Source organism: Galleria mellonella, unplaced genomic scaffold (genome assembly GCF_026898425.1).
Source record: "Galleria mellonella isolate WM207_F2 unplaced genomic scaffold, CSIRO_AGI_GalMel_v1 utg35, whole genome shotgun sequence".
NCBI lineage: Eukaryota > Metazoa > Arthropoda > Insecta > Lepidoptera > Pyralidae > Galleria > Galleria mellonella.
Window position 1 is genome coordinate 3,615,338 of NW_026442082.1, and position 27,355 is coordinate 3,642,692.

Consider the following 27,355-nt stretch of genomic DNA (forward strand, 5'->3'; position numbering starts at 1 on the left):
AATTTTTTGCATATTTTTAATAAAAACTTATTTATATTTATTAAATAATTAAATATAGATATGTCAAGATACATTATGTGCGTATAAGTATATAGAACACTGATAAAAAAATAGTCCACTAATTTGACAATTAGCTGACAAAAAGTTGACCCGTATTTGAAACTCGATGCTCTATCTATATAATCTAAGTCTACTACATAATAAAACATACATTTTAAACGTCAAATGTTTGTGTAGTAATTCCAGATATATAGTAAAACCTAGAACACATACTATACAGTTTTTTAAAAAAGAAGTTTCCAGGGTGTTGTTACCTAAAAATACAAGACACGACTCCGTAGTGTGTCGACGGCTGATGTTCATAAATTTATTTTCTCAATCGGCCGTTACGGATTTGCTGTTTGACGTGGACAATTCCATTAATTTCTGTTTAATCTCGGATATCTGAAAATAATAATATGAAATTTAATGCCAACCACTACTTCCAATATCCGGTATATCTGTTACCTGTCCACTGTTGAATATAGGCCTATCCCATAAGGGGGGTTTCGGCAGTCATTGCCATATTTGACTTTGGTGATGTTTTAGAGGGACGTTGCTGCCCATCCCTCGACCGTCTAATGTATTTAGTCGCCACTTACCACACCCACAGGAATGGAGGGGATGATCCCAGTATAGAATGAGCTAAGAAATGAACGATCTGCATTGACACAATTTCTAAATAAGGTATACTTTAAAAAAAGGCTGATATTTAAAATGAGTTGCAAACATTTTGTTTAAATGATGAAGAAAATTAAACACCTATTTATATATTCGATTTGTAAAAAATTCAATGAAATAAAAACGTGATAAAATTAAACGGACCAGGAAGCCAGAAGTCTAGAGAAGTCCAATGGAACTTGCACTAATTGTAACTTACGAACTAAGCTGTTAGTTAAAGAAAATTTATCTACTACAAGTATGTAGTTATAACTATACTTGCCTTCTAGAGAAGGCATTAACGAATCTATCGATGAAATTGTTTCGGGGAGTGATCATATGAGAAAGAGTAAGACAGCGCATGTTGCCTTCTCATTTCATCTCATAGACTTGCTACCAATAACTATTCTATCCATAGATTCGTTTCTAGTTTGACTAGAGGCTTATCTGCAAATAGGTTTTTATTCTAACCTTCTGTATCTCGGTCAACAGCGCTTTTTGTTCTGTCCTCGGCGTCATCCCTTCTCTATTCAAATCAATAGCTTCCAAATTAGCAAATAGCTGCTTTATCTTCATAGCCAAGTGTACATCATTATTCCCCTTTCTCGGCACAGTCGGTTTAGACTTCCTTATGAGTCTACGTCGATACTTGTCTGGTAGATCTTTCTCTATGTCCTCTCTAGTTAGTAGGGTCATATACTCAGGGTTGGTGTCATAAGGATAATTCTTCGGCTCAAGTTTGTACGTCCCGTCAGCTGATTGTTGACGGATTCTATACTCCTTACGCCAGTTACGGAGAAGTTCAACGTTTCTAGACAAGAAATGAGCAGAAAATATCAAGGCGAAAACCAATAAAGTCATACGTATATGTCCATATCTCGAAAATATATTTGCCCATCTGACAGTAAGTAATTATCCCAGTTTTTATGGTGAGGAGGTTAACACTGAGCTGTGAACAGTATGTTGCCCCTAGTGAAAATGATCTTAAGTCACTGTACCCAGTAATTTTAGTGTCATTATTTCAGCCTTCAAATTAGAACAGAACACAATGTACTAGTACCCACAGATATTTGGTGGCATAGTCCTACCCTAAAAAATTCATACTATACGTTTTTCAAGGCACTTTCGTCTACGGACAATCACTTTTTGGAATCAACTTCCAGCAGCAGTATTTCCGAGCCGATACAACATCATAGCCTTCAAAAAAAGAGTATATTCCTTTTTAAAAGGTCGGCAACACACCTGCAATGCCTCTGGTGTTGTGGGTGATCATGGGCGGCGGTAGTCATTTACTATCAGATGAGCCGGATGCTAGTTTGCCCCCTGTGTTGTCCTAAAATGAAACCTCTCCCAGATACGTAGGTATACATACTTTCTGTCCTGTAATATCTTCTCTCTGCGCGCTAGCAACTCTTTATGCTTCTTAATAGTCAGCTCTTTTAAATAACTTTGCTTTATCTTCTGATTCTGCACGTCTCTGCTATCAGCATAGGGAGGATTAACATATTTTGAACTTTGATAATACGACGGCAAAGTCTTGTATCGACTTTTCGCCAGTTTCGGACATTTCCCTTTTATTTTACCATAACACTCGTCATCAGAGTCCTCACAGTCTTTCTCGTTCAGTTTTACTGACAATGTTTTCTCTTTTAATTTATCAGCGTCAATTACAGAGTTATAACTTACAACTCCTTGGCTGATATTTTCTTGAAAGTTCACGCTGCTACTCATCGTGTCCTCAGATCCTATATATGATTGTGCGAACATATTGTCCGCGTATTTGTTGTATAAAAATGTTAATATTTTGGAGACTCCAGCGTTTAATACATCCCTAGGTGGATACATTATTGGATTCCCTTTCAGTTGTAGTACTTTCAAGTTCACTGTTCCTAGTTCATTGGGTAAGGTAGTCAGTTTGTTATTTTGTAGCAACAAATGGGTAAGACTTTGATGGTTTTGTATAGATTTAGGAATATCTGTTATTTGATTGTCTCTCAAATCTAAATAGATGAGACTTGGCAGCGACGGGAAGAAGTCATCGGGAATGTTGATTATTCTATTGTTTTGGAGGTACAATGCCTTAAATGTACAAATAATAATATATAAATACACAAATAATTCATGAGATGCATATGATTTATAAATATAGAGAGAAATATTTAGTGATAAACGTAAAAGTAAACTATACGTTTAAATAAATATGCATAAATATGGTATGATGATTAAGTAATATTATGATTAAAAACTTACACTCAGCAATTTATTTTCTATTTCAGGTATATAATCCAAATTAGACGAAGATAAATTTAATGTTGTCTCTTTATTTAATTCCTCATCATAAATATTTGGTTCTAAAATAACCGATGATGTTTCAGACATTGTTATGTCACTAAGATTATTATTAAATCAATAAGCTAAGAAAATAATTTAAAAAAACCGCGCCATAGAGCTATTAATCCGTGCGTCATTTAAGAGTAGGATAGTTCATTTATAGATGAAACTGCAAAATTAAGCTATGCAACCACCTAGAAGTATAAATAAAAAAAAACCTATTGTTTCTATTTTTTCTTAAATGGCAATCTTTCGTTATTTTTTCTACTATTTCTGCCAGCGCTATGTATCAAAAGCTCTAGAGATGAAGATTATACCCAAACAACTGGTATATCTTTGAGCTTTTTGGTATAAAAAAAAATCAGAATTAGTTTTTTACGATAATATATTTGAAAATTGAACTTAAAAATTTTTAGTTTGCAGTATTGGATATTCTGCAATTATAAATATTATACACATTTTTAAAAGAATTAAATATCGAAGCCGAAAGTGTCATAAAAACTTTAATTGCATAGATTAAAATATAATCGTGTTTTTATTTAAAATAACGTAAGCTTGTGCCATAGAAGCAAAATAAATAAAGTAATACATTATCTGTGCATAAAGTAAGCATAAATTATAGACTAAGCTATTATCACCATATTTCTAAAAAGGATTCTTTTTGTTTTAGGTTTAAATGACTAATAAATTAAATATAATACAAATACTTTATTGAAATCTATTTTGAACTTTAGGTATTTTATGTCTTACTACTTTTTTTTTTAACACGTAGGTACCTATTTCTCTAATCTATTTATCTTTCATCATAGACTATACCGGTATATTAGTTCTCATAAACAAAATGAAACACAAAAGAACTATAGTGAAGCCCAAAAAAGTAAAAGAAGAAATATTAGTAGTTCATGATATTAGTTTAAAACTCGAATACTAATGTTAAATAAATAGCATACGTATTTAGAAATTTCTTATTTTATAACAATAATAATTTTATCTGTATTTACACAGAACAAAGATTTACATTGATAATTGTATTATTAAGTTTTAACTGTGGAAGAAGTTAATCGAAAGATAATTTTGCTAATTCAACAATCAACTAATAATATTCGATGAAAATCAAATCATTCTAACATGCATCTAATATCGCTTGTAAGATAAAATGACACAAATTTTACTTCTATAAAAATTATTATATTCTTTAGTGATACGTAGTAGTTCACTATAGTTCAGTTCTCTAATCATTTATGGTCAATAAGCACGTGGTGAGTCAGTATGTCACACCACTAGCACAGTTACAAGATGGCGAACGTTCGGGATAGTGACACATCTTTGTGGCTCCATAATAAACTCGGTACTTCGAACGATTCATGGACAAGTGGTTCAATTTGTACACAGTTAAACGCCGAAGTTCTGAAAAATATCAAGGATTGTTTTCCGGATTTACAAACTCAAGTTAAACTAAAATTATTGTTAAGTTTCTTTCATATCCCGCGCAGAAATGTTGAAGAGGTAACTTTTCTCTTTGGTGTTGTATGGTTTGCGTAACTGTATTATATGTTTCGTCTCTGTCATTTAATAAAACATACAATTGGACAGAAAGAGATGCACTAATATGATGTATGTAGTAGTTTTATTTGTTGTCATATACAATTTACATGAATTATTTCCAATTATTTATCGAGAAAAATATTAAATTCACTTATATTATATGTAACAATTATTTTTCTACAGTAGTCTGTAATGATATTACCGATATATTTATTTGCAATCATTAATAATTAATAAAATTATGCGACAATAATGTTTCCCTCGTATTTCCTGCATCACCTAAAGAATGCAGCATCAAAACATTGTTTATAGTTTGATCCTTTACATTGTATGAATGTTTACACTTATTAGAGCCGTGTATTCAAAACTGTGTAAACATATGCTATATTTATAACCTATAATTTCCTTTAATACAATGTATTTCTCAAGGTCTTCATTCTAAATGATGTACTTAACTAATTTATAATTAGAATTTAATACTGAAGATAGGTTATTTGTGTGTTCATTTTAATTCCATATTGTGTAATGAAGCGGCCAGTGGATAACCTTAGGTAAAGGCTGGCCAGGGTTGGTAAACTCTTGTAAAATGAACAATTTGATACATATTACTTAGAATTTTCACTGTTCCCTCAATTTATCTCTCCCTTTAATCAGAAGTATAGTATTTAAAATACAATAATACCTCTTTATTGACGTAAATGATACAATGATTAATTTGTAAACTTTCTGACTTTCAAGCTAGGTGAAATATGTGTTTCAGAATTTAGTGTTTTCATGGCAGATACAGATAAGTTGTTAAGCAATAACAGAGAAAACTATAACTACAATATAACTTATACAAATAGATAAGTAAACACTTAACAAATCTAAAGTGCAGCTGTTTGTGTACCAGCATAGCAATACTTAGTGAGACAGAAGTGCTATTGCAGATGGTCAGATTCCTTCTGATATCTGTTTTATACAAATATTAATTTACATAATGACCTATTAATTTTGATGAGTTAGATTAATGTTCAATAAAATAAACTAAAAATAAATAAAATTTGAAAAAAGTCAATATAGGAAATTTACAATATAATCAAGTTAATATAACTTGAAATATTCTCTTAAGCATCAAATCAATATTTTCAGAAAATGAAACTTAATTCTGAATTTTATAGCTAAAGTATGGAAGCATAACTCTAGTTCTTAGGAATGACAAAAACAGTTCTATGAAGTCTAATATTTATTCATATCTATAGTCCATGATTATTATTTCCCATTAGAGTTCTATTAGGTTGACTATGTTTGCTATAAAATTATGTATTGAAATTTTACTTACATATATGAAATTGTACACATATTTATTTCTATGAAAATAATTAAAATAATGAGAATTATGCTGTGTGTACACCTGTTTGGATCTGCTTAATCTTATAACATTACTTTATAAAGATATATTTCTAATTGTATAAATTCAAACACATTAGTCACACACTATCACACAACATCAGTCTTTGTAATGTTTTATATAACTAATGAGTTATTGAGTAAATGTTGAGTTTTGAGCTATCTTAGGTAAGAAAACCTGTAGTACTATGTCTACGTAGATTACATTAATCCAAATCATTATTATCTCATTTACAGTGGAGAAATGAACTGGAAGAGATCATTGAAGTGGCCGCAGTTGACTCAGACTTGTGGGTGGCGATGCTCGCGGAGGTCCTCAAAACATTTCCCTCTGCGGGCACTCTCAACACCGAGATAGCAGAGTTTGACGAGACCCGCCCAATATTCAGTGATATGATTGGAGAACTGAGGCGGGCGCTTGCCAAACATTCAGACCTAGGATTATTACCTCTCGAGTGCCTATATTTAAATAAGAATGCTTTAGTATCTGTGGTAAGTTTAAATACTGATTTAATTCTTTATTTACTCTGACTGATAAACTATTTTACAAGTAATACTAATAGATATTCACTATGTGGTCCCAGCATAGAACAGACCACTCCTTCCTTTTCTGTGGCAACGGTTGGCAACTAACTAACTGTGATTGCCAATCCTTCTGCCATGCTTAGCAACTACTGGGAAAACCCCCCTAAGGGGGAGGCTTATGGTCAGCAGTGGGCAGTTGAAGGCTGATATGATGATGACTAAAAGAAATAATGTTAATAAGTGGAATGCAATCATGCAATTGCCATTGCCTGGTTTTCAAGTTAGAACTCCTGTAATGGGATACCAACCAACAAACACCAGGGGGCACGATCTAGAGCACCCAGACTCGAGCCAATTTAGAAAAGCTCAGTGCTATAGCACCCCTGACACTATAGAAACATGCTGAGCCAGGACCTCGTTTTGACAAATATTGCCCACATACTCATTCTTGCTGTAACTCTTGTAATATGCATTTATTGATTTTTTTTACATATTTAGTTATTTTTTTGTAGTTTTTTATTATTACTATTTTTAGTTATCTTTTAATCCCTGTGTGGCTGTTGTCCTATATTTGTGCAAAATAAATTGTCTTTTTTCTTTCAAAAGTTCTTTTTTTAAATTGACCTGACCGAGTATCGAACTTGGGACCACATTTACGCAAATCGATGATACAGAAGACGGTCATGTCTGAAGTTAAAATAAAAAAAAACCTCTTAGCATTCAGTTCTTTCTATGACTAAAGGGACTACTATCAATATCATGAAATCATCATGAAAATGTTTATTAACTTTAAATAATTTCAACTACAGGTAGGCCAACAAGCAAATCCAGTGAAACACTTCACGCTAAAACGTAAACCGAAGTCGGTAGCACTTCGTAGTGAACTCCTAGCCAAAGCTACTGAAGTGCAAGCCAATCAGAAGAAGGCGCAGGCGCCCACAGTTCCTGTCCGAAGCAGGGGGATGCCACGCAAGATGACCGACACAAGTGAGTTACTAATTTACATTTACATAGATTATGGTAGAAACGTAATTCGAAAATTTGTAAATTAAGTTGCGGAATTATTAATTATTATTTATAATATAATTAATAATTAATTATATTATATTATAATTAATTAATAAATAAATAAAAATAAAAATAAAATAAAAATAGCCTTTATTCCTGAATTACAGATTTTTTTAAATTGTAAATATGTATAAATAATGTTGACATCAGCAACATCTTATTTTTCAGGTTGTTCTAGAACATAGGCCTCCTCCATATTTCTCCATTGGTAACGATTCTTTGCAGCTTGTCTCCAGCCTTTGGGCAAATCATCCTCCCATCTTCTTATTGGCCTACCTCGGTTTCTTTTTCCATCACGTGGATACCACTCAATTAAATCTTGGGTCCATTTATTTTTTGATGACCTCATGATATGCCCAGTCCATCGCCATTTGAGCTTTTTTATTTTAAGAGTCACATCTGTAATGCCAGTTCGTTTTCGAATATCAGTGAGTCGCTGTTTGTCCTTTAATCTGATGCCAAGTATACTTCTTTCCATACCTTGCTGACATACTTTTAATTTCTGTATAGTTTGTTTTGTTAAAGCCCATGTTTGACAGCCGTATGTCAGCACTGGCAGGATGCAACTGTTATAAACTTTTTTTTTTGTCAGATACTGGTATTGACTTATTTTTCATTATTTCTTTTAGTGACCAATAACGAGACCAACTGTTATTTATTCTTTTCTGTATCTCTTTAAGCATTTGTTGTTTAGGTGAGATAATTTGACCCAGATATGTATACTCTTCTACATATTCAAGCTCTTGATCGTCCATTACAAGTTTAATTTTTTTTATTTGTCATTGCTTTTGTCTTGGTGATGTTTATACTCAGTCCCACTTTTTTACTTTCCGTAGTAAGTTCTTGGAGCATTTTTTGTAAAATCTTGGGACTGTCTGTAAACAACACCAAGTCGTCAGCAAACCTTAGATGTGTTAAATTAATTCCGTTGATATTTATTCCATAATACTCCCAATCCAAGTTTCTGAATATGCTTTCTAAAACAGCTGAGAAAAGTTTAGGCGACAAAGGGTCTCCCTGTCTCACACCTTTCTGAATTTTGAATTCTTCCCCCACTGTTTCGAGCTGAATTTTTGCAGTACTATGTTCATATATTTGTTTAATTATTCGGATATATTTTTTATTTATGCCTTGTTTGTGTAGTGTCTCATAAATGGAACCATGAAGTAAAGAGTCGAATGCTTTATTAAGTCTACAAATACAATGTAATATGATTTTCCATATTCGTTGTACTTCTCTATCAAACTACATGTATATGGTCTACTGTAGAGAAATCGCTACGAAATCCAGCTTGTTCCCTAGGTTGCTGTTCATCAAGGCATATAGTAAGTCGTGTTAGAAGGACTTTGGAGAATATTTTATATATATTAGACATTAAACTGATAGGTCTATAGTTATCGATTTTATCTTTGTCTCCTTTCTTATGTAACAAGACAATTGTAGATTTAGACCATTGGATCGGAATCACTTCACTTGATAGGATTTCATTGAATAGTTCTGTCAACGGTTGGATTATAATTTCCATTGTAGCTTTCAGTGTCTCGTTACTTATTTTGTCATCCCCAGGTGCTTTGTCTTTTTTTTGAGTCAGAATAGCTTTCCTTACTTCACTTTCAAGAATACTAGGAATGGAGTCTTCATCAATTCCTTCCGACTTTTCTTTTTTGTTGTTGTAATAGTTTTTATTTTCATATAGATTTGATAAAATTCTGTTGCAATTCTGACATTTGTAGCCTTTTTGTTGTGTTGTGTAGTTTACCAAGTGTATCTTTGGACTTTATATTACACATCCAAGTGTTATGGTCTTTTAGTTGTTTAAAAGCTTTTTTAACTCCACCTGATTTCTCAATTTCTCCTGTTATTATTCTTTGTCTTATGGATTTTTTGTATTTTCTTATACTTACAAGAATTCTTTTGCTAAGATTTTCTATTTCTTTTCTATTTTTCTTTCTATTTGTAAATAATAGTTTCCGTTCTTTTATTAACTTTCTGGCTTCTTCTCCTACTTTATCTTTTTTTTTTAATTATAATTAATTACTCCACTTTAATAATATAATTTATAATTATATTATTAAGGTGGAATTCATTTATACTATCAACTTATAAATGAAGAGGGACATAAAATGTATCAGGAAGTGTGTTTGGAGGACAAATCTGGTATATACCTTAGTCCTCAGGAATGGCAACGTATGGGGGGTCATGGGCGAAACAGTATACTCTGTTATGTGCATGTTACTGCTCATACCGCTTTCCATCAGGTGGGCCAGTCAGCTTCTTTGCTATTCTAAGTTGTATAAAAAATAATAATTCCTTTTGTGATTCCAATGTTCAATTAGTTTTTAAGCTTTTAAACTTTGACATGGTATGTAGATAGATATGAGTATTACGTTGTGTCTATCTGTCTAACAGATTTATCTGCTCTGATCCACTCATATGTAGGTAGACTTAAATGACACGGCATTTTCGGTCGGTGTCATCTTTCAAACAGAAACTTCATCTATATGAGAGTTGTGTGTGAGCTCTATGTAGTTCCGAAAAGGGCAAGCAAATTTCTTCGATGTGAAAGAGCATTTAAGTTAGTCCCAAACTCACATTATCTTTGGTCACTAGCAACCAAATAAATGCCAGGCACGAGAATGCTATAGTGATAAAAAACCAGTCATTATGTGGACTGAACACGAATGACTAATCTTTGGCACGGTGTAACCGAGAGTAGTAAATTGTACGTATTTTATTTTTTTATTTTTTAAATTTACGTCTGTGTTACATCAATAGTGTAAACAGACATTAATTTTAATTGATAATATATTTAAGACTTGACGTGTGAACCCAGCATAGAATAAGCCATCCCTTTCTTTGCCGTGGGTGTCTTAAGAGACGACTAAGGGAGGAGGAAAGAAGAAAGTGGGATATGGCAGTGAATTTACAGGGTACAGAGGAATAACACCTCACCTAACAGGAGTCCTCAGGAATGCTAACGTATGCGTAGGTATCATGGACGATACAGTATACTCTGTTATGTCCATGGTACTGCTCATGTCTATAGGCGACGGTTACCACTTTCCATCAGGTGGGCCGTCAGCTTGTCTGCTATTCTGATGTTGCATAAAAATATCTGATATATAGGCGTTTCGTCGCAGATGATCGGCGACTGAAGGTCGGTCTAATGTAACAATAGTCTTATGTGAACGATTGTACTCTCGCAGCGCCGCTAAAGGGTTTGCCGTCGCGGTGGGCGGGCCGCAGTGGCCGCGCTCTGCCGCCGCTACCGCCGCTCCCGCCGCTGCCGCTGCGGGCGCCGCCGCGCGCCGGCATCAAGCTATTGGACATCACCGAGCAACCTGCCACGCATGCACAGATCAAGAAGCGGAGAAAGCTCGGTATGTTGCCTTGTTTATTGTTTGTGCACATGAACACATCACAATTTGAAGAATAAAGAATAATTAGCACACTTGGCAAGCGTGCCGATAGTTGCCACACTTGCCAAAAATGGCAACGATTGGCAATACCTCCCCAATGGCAAAGGCAGTCTATGGACGAGGCTTATGTTCAGCAGTGGACAGTTAACAGTTTTTTTTTTATGGATGATTAATGGAATGATTAACGCTGGTTAACAGTTTTTTTGATGGGTGAAAATGGTATGGTAACCCCGCCTGCGCTAACGGGATACGCTGGCGGAGTACCAGTGAAGGGTGATAGATGAGAATGAAAACAGGCCAGTTAGCCCATCATGTTGAATTCATCAGGAATTAACCATGATAGTTTCCAGGGAGAACCGCGAGGAGGTCGACCTGGTTGGGTATATTGCTAGCAATGGGATTTTCAGTCTCCATTACTAACAATCCCTTTCCCCCCGACAGTTAACAGTTGATATGACGATGAATTTAGTGATATCCGTTTTTACGATGCTTACCACTTGCAGTTGATACTATACATGGTGATTAAGTGAATTAATAATTTGCCGTTGTGTCGAGTTCACTTTACAGCGGTTACCATGCATATTTCCAATATATGCTGACTCTTGGACGCAACTATTGTGCATACTTGACCTAGATCTATCACACCTAGATCGTATCTATGTAATTCGTAATTAGTGCGGTCGTTGCTTTTTTTTAATGATTAATTGTTTGACATTATACGTTAAATAAGAACTGTTATGGTGAGAAATGTGTGTTTACCTAATCAGGATACTTTACGTATGAAACGAGACAAAAGATAAATAGACTTCACACAGGCCCTAATATAAACAAACAGGGAGGAAGCGATTGTTAGTTATGGGGAGGTTAGCACCCATTGCTATCAATATACCCTATCAGGTCGACCTCCACGCGGTTCCCCCGGAAAATATAGTGACTAATTTATCGTTGAATTCGTTACGATGTGTCTCCTTCATCTTTACTTATCATCCCTCACTCGTACCCCGCCAGTGTATACCGATAGCGCAGGCGGGGTTACCATGCTTTTTTCACCCATTAAAAAAATACCAACGAACAAAATATTTCTAATCCGTCAAATAATACAGTTAAACACTCTTTATTTGTTTTTTTTAATGTTACAGAAATGGAAGAAGGATCAAAGAAACCGCCGGCAGCGGCTCCCCCCTCCCCGCCGCCCGATTTCGCCAAAGGGACCTTCACGGCACCCAAGCAGGAGGAGCAGCCAGCGAGTAAGTGCTTTTTCATCTATTTTTTTTTATTTTCTTGTCATGTAAGTGTATTTAAATCATGAACTTATTATGATATAAATAGTGTTCCACATTCTTTTCAATTCCAAGTACGACATGTTCACTAAACATGGTGATCGGTTTAGTCATAGAAAGCTTCAAGAGGTAAAAGGATCCACTTTTAAAATATCAATATCAATTAATTCAAACAGTAGGACGTTAATGAATAACATTACCAGAGGGAGACTGTACAAAAGTCGTTTGCTTGGGCACCTCTGTCCCATTCCTATTTCTACCGTGAAGCAGTTGTGTTTGCATGGCTGTGTTTCGGTTTGAAGAGCGGGATATGACAGTGAATTTACAGGGCACAGAGGAATAACATCTGAGTCCTCAGGAATGGCAATTCATGGGAGGTATCATGGGTGAAACAGGTATACTGTTATGTCCATGGTAACTGCTCATGTCTATAAGCGACGGTTACCACTGTCCATCAGGTGTTTGCCATTCTAAATTGCATAAAAAATGGTTTAGTTATTTTGCTGCTTCAAGTATAAACTAACATCTTGTAACAATGTCTTTTATAATAGCAGTGAAACATTGTATTGTATTATAAAATCTTTACTGTACATACTTTACATTGGACACATTAAAATATTTAATATACAATGGCGGACTTATCCCATAGAGGGATCTCTTACAGTCAACTTTTCAGAAGCTGATAGAAAACTATAGAATGTTCAAGGGTAAAAACAGTAGAGCTAAACTAAATAATATCTAGTTAAAATTTAATATATAATACAATAAAAAGTAACTAGTAACGCGGCCTAGATAGGATTCTGATGGATGATTAACAACTATGATGAAATATGCAATTGTTTGTCCCCGCAGCGAGTGCGACGGAGAGCCCGCCGCCGCCGGCCGCCGCGGAGGCGGCGCCAGAGCCCGAGCCGCGGCCGCAGCCCGTCGTCACCAGCCCCATACTGGTACAACAGGTAATGTAACCACCGTCATGCAGTCACAGTTTTCCCATACATTTAAAATTGAAAACAAGGGGGTACCTGACTGGATATATTGCTAGCAATGCGATTAATATTCTTAATTGTTCATATATTTAATTAGACACAATTTTCATTTTATATTTTTCATTTACTTGCATAATAGGTTTAAAAAAAAATAATAGATGTTTTGAATAATCACAAATAATTATATAATAAAAGTAGCATAAGACTAACATAGCTGTAGTAATCTGTGGGTGTGTGTGTTACAATAATTAAAATATTTCCATGTACTTCTGTATGATTTAATGAACATTTGAAAATTTGTTTGTTTGCCCAAATAAAATAAATAAATAATTATTCTATTATTGTTTTATCTCTTTAAATTACAAAACACGAAAATATACCATTGATATTATTCGTAGAGCACGGGCGCGAAGCCGCTAGTGATTGGCCAGCAGCCGAAACTGTTGATCGCGGGGCAAGCGGGTGGCAAGCCCGTGCTGCTGTCGGCGCAGAACCTTCTAAACACCTCCGCGGTCATCCTGCAGCCCGGCGGGAAGGCCGTGCTACTGCAGAACATCAAGCCGGTTGGTATAGATAGATAGATACTCTTTATTGTTTCCTCCAAAAGATTACAATAGTAAATTTATTCTAGATATAAATAATTACAAGAAATAATCACAATGAGAAAACAATGGGCGACCTTATTGCTAAAAGCGATCTCTTCCAGGCAGCCTTTGGATACTTATATTTAATTTCTGACATCACATGTTCATGTTCATGGTAGTTTAGCGATAATAGTTCATGTTCAACGTCATTGTTGGAATAATGTTTACATTATTATGTACAGCATGGTACTCAACGCCGTTTAGTTTGTCATTCGTAATTTTTTTATGTAATGAAATGCATAGGAGACATCCGAATTGTTATTATTAAATTAGTTGGGTACAATGATGGCTGACTCATCCGTCATACTCGTGAACGGACGGATGCTGCGGGGACTGGTCTCTTTGTCACTACTCATAAAAGTCATTTGTCAATTTAAACATTTCAATTTGACATTACAGCCTTTGCTAGTTGTGGTCACATGAAAATAATATATTAAAATAATGTGCCATAACAGTCTGGAATGGACTTGTAGGAATTATTTAAATTGATTAATTGACTTATTGACTTATCTGTTTGTCAGGTGAGCCAGTCAGTGGTGCAACAGACGCGGCCACAGATGCCGAGCCTGCAGCCCACGCAGCCCGCGCAGACCGCCCAGCAGCCGCCGCTACTGCACCACCAGCCGCAGACGGTGAGCTAGCATTACCAATAAATTTATATTTGTATGGGTACTGTAAGACAGTCCTCTATATCGTGGCTGTTTCGACGCCAAAGAAAAGACTACTCATGTAATTCTGGGATGTAAAGCTGTGGCCCATCAACATTTAGAAATCCTCGAAATGGTGAGATCACTCTGTGAGGCCTGTGAAGATCCCAGGAAGCTTCTGTGTTTCTGGGTGGAGCTGGGTTGTCTGTACTAGCAACAACTCATACGCACAACGGCCCAAATGAGAGGCTAAGCGCGGAAAAGAGAGTCCAATTTACATTACATTACATGGGTACTGTAAGATAATGGGATAATGTCTACTAAAACTACTCTTGTTAGGGTAATGTGGTCAGGTGTTAAGGTTCTAGATGAGTTTTAATTTTGCAATATTATGTCATATAGACATGTCAATATTGTTAATAATCATTCTTTTTTTTTTTATTTAAAATTGTAATTAAACGTTGTTTATATTTGGGAAATATAAAAATGAGAGGTATTAATAAGATCAATACAGATAGACAAAAACAATGGTTTTTTTTTTTTATTTTGTTTATCTGTCTGTATGTTTGTTCCGGCATCACACAATAATTACTCCACCAGAGGGAGACTTTGTACAAAAGTCGATTGCATGGGTAAAATACATAGAGTGAGTTTTGCTAATTTTTTAAATAGCTTATAATATATTCAATTTTATGGGGGATGCTTATGTCCAACAGTGGACGGATAATGGCTGAAATAATGATGATGATGATGATATTCAATTCACGTCATTTGACGTCCTATAATGCAAAAATAGTGACCATATATCGAAACCAAAGGGAGACTTTGTACAAGAGTCGATTGCTTGGGTACCTCTGTCCCATTCGTGTTTCTACCGTGAAGCAGTTGTGTTTGCATGGCTGTGTTTCGGTTTGAAGGGTGGGATATGGCGTGAATTTATAGGGTACAGAGGAATAACATCTAAGTCCTCAGGAATGGCAATGCATGGGGGGATCATGGACGAAACAGTATACTCTGTTATGTCCACGGTACTGCTCATGTCTATAGGCGACGGTTACCACTTTCCATCAGGTGGGCCGTCAGCTTGTTTGCCATTCTAAGTTATATAAAAAAAAAAACAAATTGGAAGTGGATCACAGTTGTGTTCCTAAAGGTGTGACTTAAAATCTGTATTCAGGTACAAATATCACAACCGGTTCAGCAAAGTCAAGCAGTACAGCAAGCGGCGGGCGTGCAGCAGGTGCAGGCGGTGCAAGCGGTGCAGCCGGCGCAGGCCGTGCAGGCGCCGCAGACGGCCGCGCCGCAGCCTGCGCCGCTGCTGCCGCGTAGGGGACTCTCGCTCACGGTAACTATTGTTATTATGTATAATTCAATAAAGTAAGTCTCTATATTGGAACATGCCAACATAAAGACTTACTTTATTATATATCATCAATGAGGTTTTAACAGTGCATATATAAAAGTTTTCCACTTTACAAGAAAGCAAATAATTATATAGTTTTTGTATTATTCTTTAAATAGTACAGTAAAGAGTAAATAATAAATAAATATCTGTTTCTTTTGTATTAATATTTATTTAATAATAAAGGATTATTATGTAAATCGATATATCCGATTAGTTCCAGTTACCGCACTGCTCTTGACGATCGAATTAATTCAAAACATGAAAACAAAAATAAACTTATAACTTCATAGACAATATCTAAACGTTGATTACTTTATTAATTGTAATATATAGTTGTCATGTGCCATCCCTTCGTTTTTAACAGGTGTCTTAACATGTGATTAAGGTAATTAAATAGTCAGTGAATGGGGAGCAGAGTCTCTCTTAAAACATCACCAAAGCCCTAATTGTATTTACCAACCCAACTGTCAAGTATGGCAAGTACTGCCAAAACTTTTCTTATAGTATAGGCTTATGTTTTTTTTTATGAGTGAAAATGGAACGGTAACCCCGCCTGCGCTAACGGGATACGCTGGCGGGGCACCAGTAAAGGGTGATAGATGAGAATGAAAACAGGCCAGTTAGCCTATCATGATGAATTCATCAGGAATTAACCATGATATTTTCCAGGGGGAACCGCGAGGAGGTCGACCTGGCTGGGTATATTGCTAGCAATGGGATTCTCAGTCTCCGTTACTAACAATCCCTTTCCCCCATAGGCTTATGTTCAGCAGTGGACAGTTGAATGGCTAATATAATAAATAATAATAGTATAGTTCTTTACTACTCCTATTATTCTGTGATCTATGGTCAATATGCGACTGTAACTTCCACTTCTTTCCATCTGCACATACATACACTCGTACTCATCCATCTTCTCTCACACATACATACATCTTTACAGTTCCTATACACATGTTATCCATATACTTGTACACACCCACAACACACTCATTTCCATCACACACAATTTCACAGAACTCATAAATTATTGTTTCTCTAAAACTATACAAGGGCTCCCTTGTAATTTTTGTTTTTATATTTGTTACTTCTCTGTTTCATATTATTTCACAAAAAATGTAAAACAACAACATATGGAAAAGGGCACTAACACCTGAAACACAGGCTTTTTCATACCTACCTCGGGAGTTAGGGACTTCAAATTATATTGTAACAAAGAGTAAAATAAAGATTATTTATTTATTTATTATTATTGTTTCTCTAAAACTATGGGCTCCCTTGTAATTTTTGTTTTTGTATTTAGTAATATACTGTTTCATAATATAAGTTTCACTGAAAATTTAATACAACAACATATGGAAAAGGGCACTAACTCCTGAGACAGGAGTTAGGGACCCTACAGGGCATTTCTAAGTCTAGTAAAATGAATAATACTGTTTCTTTTATATTTGTCTAAATGTAATTTTCTTGTTTGTTCCAGCGTGAACAAATGTTGGAAGCGCAAGACATGTTCCGGAACGCAAACCGAGTGACGCGGCCCGAGAAGGCCCTCATACTCGGCTTCATGGCTGGCTCGAGAGGTAGTATATTGCCTATTTTAACTTACGGTACACAGACCTAGTCACTGACTAAGGTTTTTTTTATACCATAACAGTGGCAAACAAGCATAACAGCCTGTCTAATGGTAACTGGAGAAATTCAGAACAAAATAGATATAATTGTTATTCAAATAAATTTAATGCAATTTTAAGTGAGAACAATGAGAAAAAACTTGTTGCTTTTTTAACATATATTTTACAAAAAAAAATGTTAATTTTTTTTTAAACTGAATTATAAAACTGAAGGTTTCCATGCAATTATCAGGTTTTTTTTTATACAACTTAGAATGGCAAACAAGCTGACGGCCCACCTGATGGAAAGTGGTAACCGTCGCACATAGACATGAGCAGTACCATGGACATAACAGAGTATACTGTTTCGCCCATGATACCCCCCATGCGTTGCCATTCCTAAGGACTCAGGTGTTATTCCTCTATACCCAGTAAATTCACGCCATATCCCACCCTTCAAACCGAACTGCTTCATGCAAACACAACTGCTTCACGGTTGAAACACGAATGGGACAGGGGTACCCAACCAATCGACTTTTGTACAAAGTCTCCCTCTGGTGAAGTCTGGTCAGGTCATTATAATTATTATACGAAGACAAATGCCTAATATTGATATGGTCATTATAAATAACGATATTTTAACAAATTTATGACAAAGTTGTTGAATAACTGCTTCCATAGACACTAACTAAAATAACTGATTTGTTGGTTTTACATGAGATTTCACAACTTTTTTTTTTAAATGGAAGAAATGTATTATGAGATTTGGCATTTTTTACATTTCATGTTATTGATAGGATCTTAAATATGCCACTGATTAATTTAATAATAGGTTTAGTATTTAGGTAAATAGCTACAGCCATTTAAAATAATAAATTTCTATTAATTTCCAGATAACCCCTGTCCGAATCTCGGCAATATAGTAACAATAAAATTATCAGAGAACATCGAAAACGTATTACAATCTGACGACACGTACCTAACGATGCTGTCAGAGATGCACTTCCAAATGAACTACAACAATGGCCAATGGACGAGACTGAAGAAGTACCGTCATATAGACGGCATGGTCCCGCAGAAGATACCTCCTGGCTCCACGGTGATATCCGCCAATAACCAACAACCCGTTGTATCGATAGCGAACCAGAGCGTCAGTTAAGGTCTGTTGTACTTTAGGTTTTTTCGTGTATCGCTGAAGTGTATGAGTGGTTGTATAACTCATTGCCTCATATTTATGTATACAAATCTACCTGCTATAAGGGATGGATGTGAAATCCTCGAGTATGTGTTTTATAATTAATTTCTAAGCTTTAATAAGTACATTCGAAGAAGTTAATTATGAAATATATAATTAAGTAGTATATTGCTCACACCTGCCATTTTGGATTGCCGTATAACTCAAAACTATAATACAGTGTGTTACGAAAATCTAGCATCGACCGTCTGAGGATCATCTGATATTTAGAAAAATCTGTTTCCTAAGTTGCCTCCAGCGAAATATCATTACGTAATATTAAGCATTGTTTGCGTATCATCTGGGATCATTAGTAATCCACGGTTGAGTAAATTTAAAAAGACCAAGTGATCTAAATTTAGAAAACTAAGTATTTTGAATTTGGAATACCAAATATTCTAATTTTAGTAAACCAAGTAATCTGAATTTAGAAAACCAATTATTCTAAATTTAGTAAACCAAGTAGTCTGAATTTAGAAAACCAATTATTCTAAATTTAGTAAACCAAGTAGTCTGAATTTAGAAATTCTAGTATTCTAAATTTAGAAAACCAAGTAGTCTGAATTTAGAAATCCTAGTATTCTAAATTTAGAAAACCAAGTATTCTGAGTTTAGATAACCAAGTAGTCTGAATTTAGATAACCAAGTAGTCTGAATTTAGAAAACCAAGTATTCTGAATTTAAATAACCAAGTTGTCTGTATATAGAAAACCACATATTCTAAATTTAGAAAACTAAGTATACTAAATTAGAAAACCAAATATTCTAAATATAGGAAACTTAGTATTCTGAATTTAGTGAACTATGTAAAATTGACCCAAGACCTGTTTTTAGCTCAGATGTTTCATGTTTGATTTATCACAATACAAGGTATCTAATTTGAAGACAAGGCATTTGGCATATTATGATACATGCATACACATCCCTTATGTACCTAAGGTATATAGATTAATATGGAGTCTATTTAAAAACATGAAAATACTAAATACAACCATTGACTGACATCAGTGCTATACTATATTTTATATTGCGATTTCATATTGTGGACGAGTGATTAAAGTCCTGAAGTTTGAATGTGTTCGTTTTGTTGTTTTGCAAAAGATCAGTGGAACAAGTTTAGAGACACTTCCAAAAATAGAGACACGAACAAACTTATGTTTGTTGTTTTGAAGAGGTTTTTCTTTCACGTGTGAATGGACAAGAATTTCTAATGTTGAAAAGATCAAATGTATTTGTACAAATACAACCTATCAAATATTATATTCCTGATATGAACCACATGGTTGGAAGAGCATCTACAGCTGTTAACCTTATGATTTGCAACTGTCTATTGAAATTGTCAATCCGTTTCCTTTTAAACGTTTATGGTAGTGTTTGTAAATTTAGTCAAATTAGAAACACTTTAAGTTGTCATTGAACCAAACTGCAATATGGAGTCGCAATTTTGTAATATATTCATATAGTTAAGTACTGTTATAATATTATAAATAAAATTTTATTAGTAAGAAATAGAAGTTAAAACACTTATATATTTTTCGTTAAACTCAATAATAAATTATTAACTAAGTCAATTTTGTACACCGCTGTCCTATTACATTATAGAATAAGTAATAAAAACAGAGAAAACATGTAGCGCAGTGTAGTGTCCAAAAGTGATTTATCTGCGAGTAGTTTAATTAAACGGAATTGTATTCATAATTCTAAATCGAAAAAAAGGAATCAACCAGAGCAATGCAGCAGATTCAATTCCGTTTGATTTTACCAAATCAATTGCTTTTGAACATAATGGCTCACAAAATATAGGTAAAACTTACTGAACGAAGGATTTTGACTAGTGTTTATTAAGGCTTTTGTTATTTTAACTTGTAGTGCTTGTAAAAGCACTGGGTTATAGTATAAATATATATTCAATTAAGCTATTAACAAGTTAACTCTACTTATAACTTGCTATGTTTTTTATAAGTATTTTTCATCTGATTTAGTTTTTATTTAAAAAAATTGTGTGTTAAATAAGTGTCATACGTCTAAGTAATTTGGTATGTTGAATAACATAAAAGAAATAGTTAATTTTTTCTTGTCTCCTATTTATTACTACCATGTTGGCCAGGCGGCTCGGTATAGAGTTTTCTTTCTCTTACACTATTTTTTAAATTAAGTCTGTTTTTTTATTGCATTCTAATCATTTATTATATAAAAGGAACGATACTTGTAAAACTTATTAATATAATTAAAATATAAAAAAGGATGTCGGTAGACGAGAGGTGTTTAAGAAAAATTTATACGAGTGGCCTTAATAAGAGCAATAGAAACCAAAAGAAATTTTTTTAGAAATGTTGTTTGTTGTATGTTTATTTTGACATCAAGCAAAAACTATTGAATCAAATTGAATGCGGTTTTGCTGAAGTGTGTACCTGAAGGTCTAACTTAAAAACTGGTGTATGTTTTATCTTAATATTCCATCTAGAAGTAATCCATTGGTTTTCCTACTTCTGAAATCTACACGTACGAAGTATTGAGGAAAAGCTAGGTTATAATAAAACCAGTCTACAGAATTAATCCCCACTATTCGTACAGTGTACATATCTATACAGAGTAATTTGTCCCGAAATATCATGTTATCGTCCGGGACATGCCGAAGGTATTAGGCCACTGGTTGTTCCTTACGAAGTCAATATACAGTAAAAAAAAATTGAAATTATCGTAATAATTTCAAATTTTTATTAATTTTCTCTATCTCCATATTTAAATGGTTAAAATTTTCGCCATTTTCTCTACTAACGGTATTGTGGTTTCTAAAAAAAAATTGTTTATAATTAATATTCTCATTTTATTTTTCTGAGCGTATGACACTTATTAATTTTAAAATATTTTAAATAATATACGACCGATAGTGTCTTTAAAGGCTAAGAATTTTATAAAGTGATCTCACTGTAGGTGAATGAAGATTTTTACTAATTCAGTATGTTTTCTAGTGCCAAAATAATTTGAATTAAAACTTGATTCGCTTCAAATATTATATTTATATTATAGTCAGTATCAAAAGTCGTACGCAAAGAGATTTCCAAAATACATAAACATATTGCCTACGTAAATAGCTGTAGTATTCTAGAGGAATGGAATAAATCACTCGTCAATTTCACATGTGAAATGAAAAATGATACATAAAATCATTCCTCACTCCTGCTATGCCCCTTCATAAAGACTGCTACAAAATGACACTTAGAAAATATGCAGGCTATCAAGGTGTTCGGATTTATTCGTGACTCATCGGCTGTAATCGTCGTATTTAAGATTATTTTCCAGAGGGCCCTGGTCTTTTAGAAAAGACGCATATGTATTCTTGGACATGTCTATGCTAATCTCTGCTCGAATCTTAATCAATTCTGGGATGGGCGCAGAGCATCTTTTCTTTCTCATCTTCCTTAATACTCCACTTGAAATAACTAATAGTTATTACATTAGGTCATTATGAGCGAAAATCACTCTTATCACTTGTCATATCACAGTCGTTACAAAAAATAATATCACTGTGAAATTAAAAATAGCAATTATTTTTAAGTTTAATGGCGAGCACCCAACATAATAATCTTAATGTGTTCATCGACTTTTGATGCTGACTGTACCTGTAGTGCAAGTTGTTTTTACTCGACTTCCAAAGAAAGGAGGGTAATGTGTTATACGGGTGCATGTAGGTATGTACGGATTTTTGGCGCAATATGTAACATAAACTGCATGATAAATAGGTCTTAATTGTGAGAGCGTTAAGTACTACACGACGATGGTATAAAATAAATATGGCGGCCATAATAAAATATCAAAAATGTGAATATTTCAAATACATTGTTTACACATATTAGTTACATTTGTTTTACTGTTGGACAAGAACCTCCATTGTTTAAATTATAATAACTGTACTGGTTATGTACTAATGTATGTTTATCATTAACCCCTTGACCACCACTTGGCATATACTGTGATACCTAATACTACATACATTAATTTATTTGCGTATTGTGGTAGTAATGATGATATTCAATGATGGAGGATTGCCTACAGTGGAATTAAATAGGCTATTTTTATATAGTATTTGCCTTATTGTCAGTACTTCGAATTGATAGCATGTTATATACATATTACATATATATTTTCAACCCAGAAAACCCAATTGTATTTAAGGTACGACATATTACGTTTTTACTTTTTCGTGTCTAATGACACCGAGCATCGTGATGCATTTACAATGCAATCAAAATATGAACAGGTCCTCTCGACAAGTGGCAAGCCAATTCGCCAATGGAATCGACATCGCTAGCGAGTCCGTGAGTTGGAATGAGACATCAGGTGTTGCTATCTCATTCTATCTAACGGACTTGCTACCGATTTCGATTCCATCAACGAATTCGCTTGTCACTAGTCTAGAGTGCCAGATCTGTCGCTCTGTCAATTTATTTACTTGTATAAAAATCAAATGCTATTCGTTAACTTCGCTAAAACTAAAAAACGGCTTGACCGATTTGAATATTTCTTTTTTTGTTTTGTTCTACATATATTGCTTTCTTATTAACTGTGTTTTTCTTATTTTTTTTCCAATAGACTACAGCATGGGGTTCTTAAAAAAAGGGAGAACTTCAGTAATATCCCTGGTATTGGCTTTCATAGGTTACTGTAACCGCATACCATCAGGTGGGCCGTATGTTCGTTTACCACCTCAGTGGTATAAAAAAAAATTCTCGTTGAAAACTAATGCTAGTCGTACATAGTTTTTATTTTAATTGCATTGTAAAATGAACTTAGTGGCTGTATGGTATTTTTGTATGAAAAATTGCAAGATGAGTTATCTTTGAGTCACCGTTTCATGTTGGTGTTATTTCATGTTTATTAATCTAAGCTTTTGGTGTAGATGTGAACGTTTTGATTGAAAAAAACAAATGACCAATAGTGTGTATAATAACTTAGACATTCTTAATTTTACTTTCTGCTTGTATGGTAGTATTGTATTTTTGGTAGAATTTGTCGAAGTAATATCGATTACATTGATAGTGGCATGATATTTAGAATTGTTTAAAGTGCGATTATAATACACTATAATTTGTTTCGTTAGTAAATCTTTTTAACCAATTAGTCATTTAAAAATGCAATAGACACAAAAATAATGGCAATTTTTGCCCGATCTGGGGGCGCTAAATAATGATCAAAAATAATAAATAACCGACTTTAAAAATTTGCTTGGGACCAGCCTGAATGTAACCTTTTAAATATATATATAAAAAAAAAACAACAACAAGCAAATCGGCTATGAAATCTCGGAGAAATGCGTGTACCTACTAAAAATTAGTATTTTAAAAAAAAACTTGTATAATTCCTAATTTTTTTTTTTTTTTTTTTGTATATTCTATGTAGTCCAATAAGCTGTTTTTTCTGTGTATATAAGTTTTGCAATAGGAGAATGGAAAGAAAATGTTCTTTTTGTGTGTCTTAAGTTTTAAAGCGAGATAATTAAATCTGCATTTTTGTTGAAAATTGTTTAATATTATAGAATAGATATAAAAAAAAGTATAGAAATGTTTTAAATATACGTACGTATAAATATATACGTGTACATACATGTTGAGTTTTGTATGATTCTCTTTTATTGGCGAACTGAATGTTTTTAGAAATACACCCAAAAAAAAAATTGTATATTTTACTTTACATTTTATTTAATTTAATTCCCAAATTTCCTCTTTCAGTAATAAATGTTTTGTATCGTAAAGGTCTGTGCACACGGGAGAGAACAAAATTCCAAATTTACTGCGGATTTGTGTGCGTAATTTAATGAAATTGTGTATGCTCAACTTTTATTGACAAAAATTACTCTGTTTATTCTCTCGGCTGCGCAAACCGCAAGTCATATGTTTTCAATACCATCCTTATACATTCGGGAGGCTTAAAATCTACAGGGTGAAATAAAAGAACCTCCCGGTAGCTTAGAAGATAAAGTTCTGTTTATTTGATGGTTAAAAATTTTGTTAAGTACACATTATATTTTAATATAGTAACTACCAGTTTAACTAACGTACATTTTAGCCGAGAAAGCTTGATTAGTTAATAGGGACCATCCGCGACCCTTAGTCATGAGCGCCTGTGACACAAGCCCGAACCTCGGTTTGCTGAATACACGTAAGTTAAACCCGTAGTTATTACATTAAAATATCTATTCATTGTTTAAAATTAAGTCTGATTTTTCGAGAAATGATTTCAATTTTTGTATGATAGTAACCCACTAAAGGTACCCACTGACCTGACTGAGCATGTTCAGGTATTAATAAATCATGATACATATATATTACAAATGTAATAATAATTACATTTGTGGTAATAAATATATTACACGAGCATTTCGCCACACTACAGTTTACGCCTTGATGGTGGTGCTAATGTAATGTTTGATTCCATACTGTTATATTAAATGCCATTATTATAAAAAATAAAATATTCAAAATACCCTTATAATATGTCTGCGTCAGTACGTTTTGATTTGATAGAAATAAAACTACCATATCTACCATAGAGCATGGCAACACCAAATCCATAGCTTGTTTTTATAATTCTGTATATAATAGCAATAGCTAATAAATAACTAGTTTGGTCGACTTGTTATTGCTAAAAAAAACGTATGTATTAATTACGTTAAAACATGTTATTCTGAAAAATGTAATAGTGCCTATAATTTTGTAATAACGGTTATGTATTCCAATAACGGTAATTACTTCTATAAATCTGTTTTTTTCTGATAATACGTTAAGAAAATTGTATTTCGCCACAAGAGTGCCTGTAGACAAAAGGCGGAAATATTAATTTTTAATAACGTTATCGCTTTGCAGCGAAATATAATGGTCGTTATGTTTATGAACGTATATAAGAAATTAAGTAATTCTGCTGCAATTTTTTTTTATATCTCATAGTTCCAAGAACCTTTTGTTTTTATTACTTCGCATATTTTGAAAACAGTTTTAGTATTTTTTTTTTTTTATAATAAAAAAGTGCGTAAAATGAAAGTTTTTTTAATTGATTATGTACTGTAAATTTTTCATATATTTTTTATATTAAATTAATAACTTTAGTAAATATACATGCTGAAATTATGTCAAATAAAAAAGAAAAACAATTATAACGGCCAAAGTATCGTGCAACGCGGACTATAGTTAGATTTTATAATAATAAAATTAATGATCTGTTTGGTATGTTAGCAATTGAAAATAATTGGAATTGTTTATTATTCTAAGACCTCGTTTTATTAGTGAAAAAAAAGAACTGTGACAAAATATGATCATGGTACGTTAAAAAATAACGTCACTAGCCGTTACAATTAACCTATCTTATATAGTTAAAAAAAACGTAGAACTTAACAGTTGTCTCGTCACTATCAATTATTAAAGGGACAAAGCAAAGTTTTTAATATTTTTTTATGATAAGGAATTGTTGCACTGTCATTATTATATGGGACCATATTTCATGTCGGATAAATGTAGTTTAGCAGTTTCTCATAACAAGTGTTACTGATAAAAGTAATCATATATTTGAATTCTTTAATACGATTCTATAATTATGACAGTGTAATAAACCTTTATAAGGCGTAAGTATACTGATGAAGATTTGTCGGAAAAGTGTGAGTTTTGAGTTCGAGTGAAAGTCAAAGGCTTTTAAGCGTGTTAAGTATTCGCATTATTTCTTTATGTTGTACGATATGTTTTTCTATAGATATTTAATATTCACAGTGTATATAGTAGATAGTACAAAAATATTAAATGAAAACTATTTAAAACAATTTTTTTTTTGTATTTTATTTAATTGCTCTCCTCAGCTTATAATTACAAGTGCTTTATTACAGCGGTCGTGTCGAGGTGTTGTCTGTACGTGTCCACTATGGGTAAACATTGGAATATTACTGTAAAAAAAAAAAAGAAATTACATTAAGAACATGTACACTTAGAACATTTTCGGGATTTATGTATTTTTTAGCCATTTAGGTCCCTGTATGGAATGGGATACCCCTTCCTTTCCCGTGGGGTTGTAAAAGGCGACTAAAGGAACATAATGGTAGAGAGATGAACAGCAGTAACCCTCTTAAAACATTACCAAAGCTTAAATACGGTTGCCATCCGCCTACCAAGCGTGGCAACTACTGGCAAAACCAGGCTTATGTTCAGCAGTGATCAGTTAGAGTGATGGGGTGTATATTTTACGTCAGTAAATGTCTGAGCAGATACGTAGTTGTTGCCTCTATCATGAATGAACGTATTGCCAATCCTAAAAAAATGTTACTCTGAACTATAGACTTAGTATAACGTACTTGAGTTTTGAAGAATATGATACTATATAGGAAAACTTGTGCAAGGACCTGAGAGTGAAGGAAATTTTTCTTCTTTACATAGGGAAATTAAACAACGCCATTTAATTGCCATTTAAATTTAATTGAACTATGAATATACATACATTGTCACACATATATCACAAGATACACGATACAGACTTGGTACAAAAAATTCGTGTTTCTACCATGAAGCAGTTGTGTTTGCATGGCTGTGTTTCGG

At 33.6% G+C, this 27,355-nt stretch overlaps 2 protein-coding genes across 2 annotated transcripts; one reads left to right on the forward strand and one right to left on the reverse strand.

The window, feature by feature from the left end:
- On the reverse strand, positions 1 to 3,128 carry LOC113514494 (leucine-rich repeat-containing protein 27-like). The gene is made up of 4 exons (XM_026898585.3): positions 2,950 to 3,128; positions 2,072 to 2,778; positions 1,171 to 1,510; positions 1 to 444 (listed from the first exon to the last, which is right to left on the reverse strand). The coding sequence occupies exons 1-4, from the start codon at positions 3,076 to 3,078 to the stop codon at positions 376 to 378; spliced, it is 1,245 nt and encodes a 414-aa protein (XP_026754386.2). The 5' UTR covers positions 3,079 to 3,128; the 3' UTR covers positions 1 to 375.
- Positions 3,129 to 4,289: 1,161 nt separating this feature from the next.
- Positions 4,290 to 26,589, forward strand: LOC113514286 (negative elongation factor A). The gene is made up of 11 exons (XM_026898331.3): positions 4,290 to 4,536; positions 6,202 to 6,456; positions 7,299 to 7,476; positions 10,764 to 10,937; positions 12,116 to 12,223; positions 13,109 to 13,212; positions 13,641 to 13,805; positions 14,408 to 14,518; positions 15,711 to 15,878; positions 17,419 to 17,518; positions 18,442 to 26,589. The coding sequence occupies exons 1-11, from the start codon at positions 4,327 to 4,329 to the stop codon at positions 18,705 to 18,707; spliced, it is 1,839 nt and encodes a 612-aa protein (XP_026754132.2). The 5' UTR covers positions 4,290 to 4,326; the 3' UTR covers positions 18,708 to 26,589.
- Positions 26,590 to 27,355: the final 766 nt, after the last annotated feature.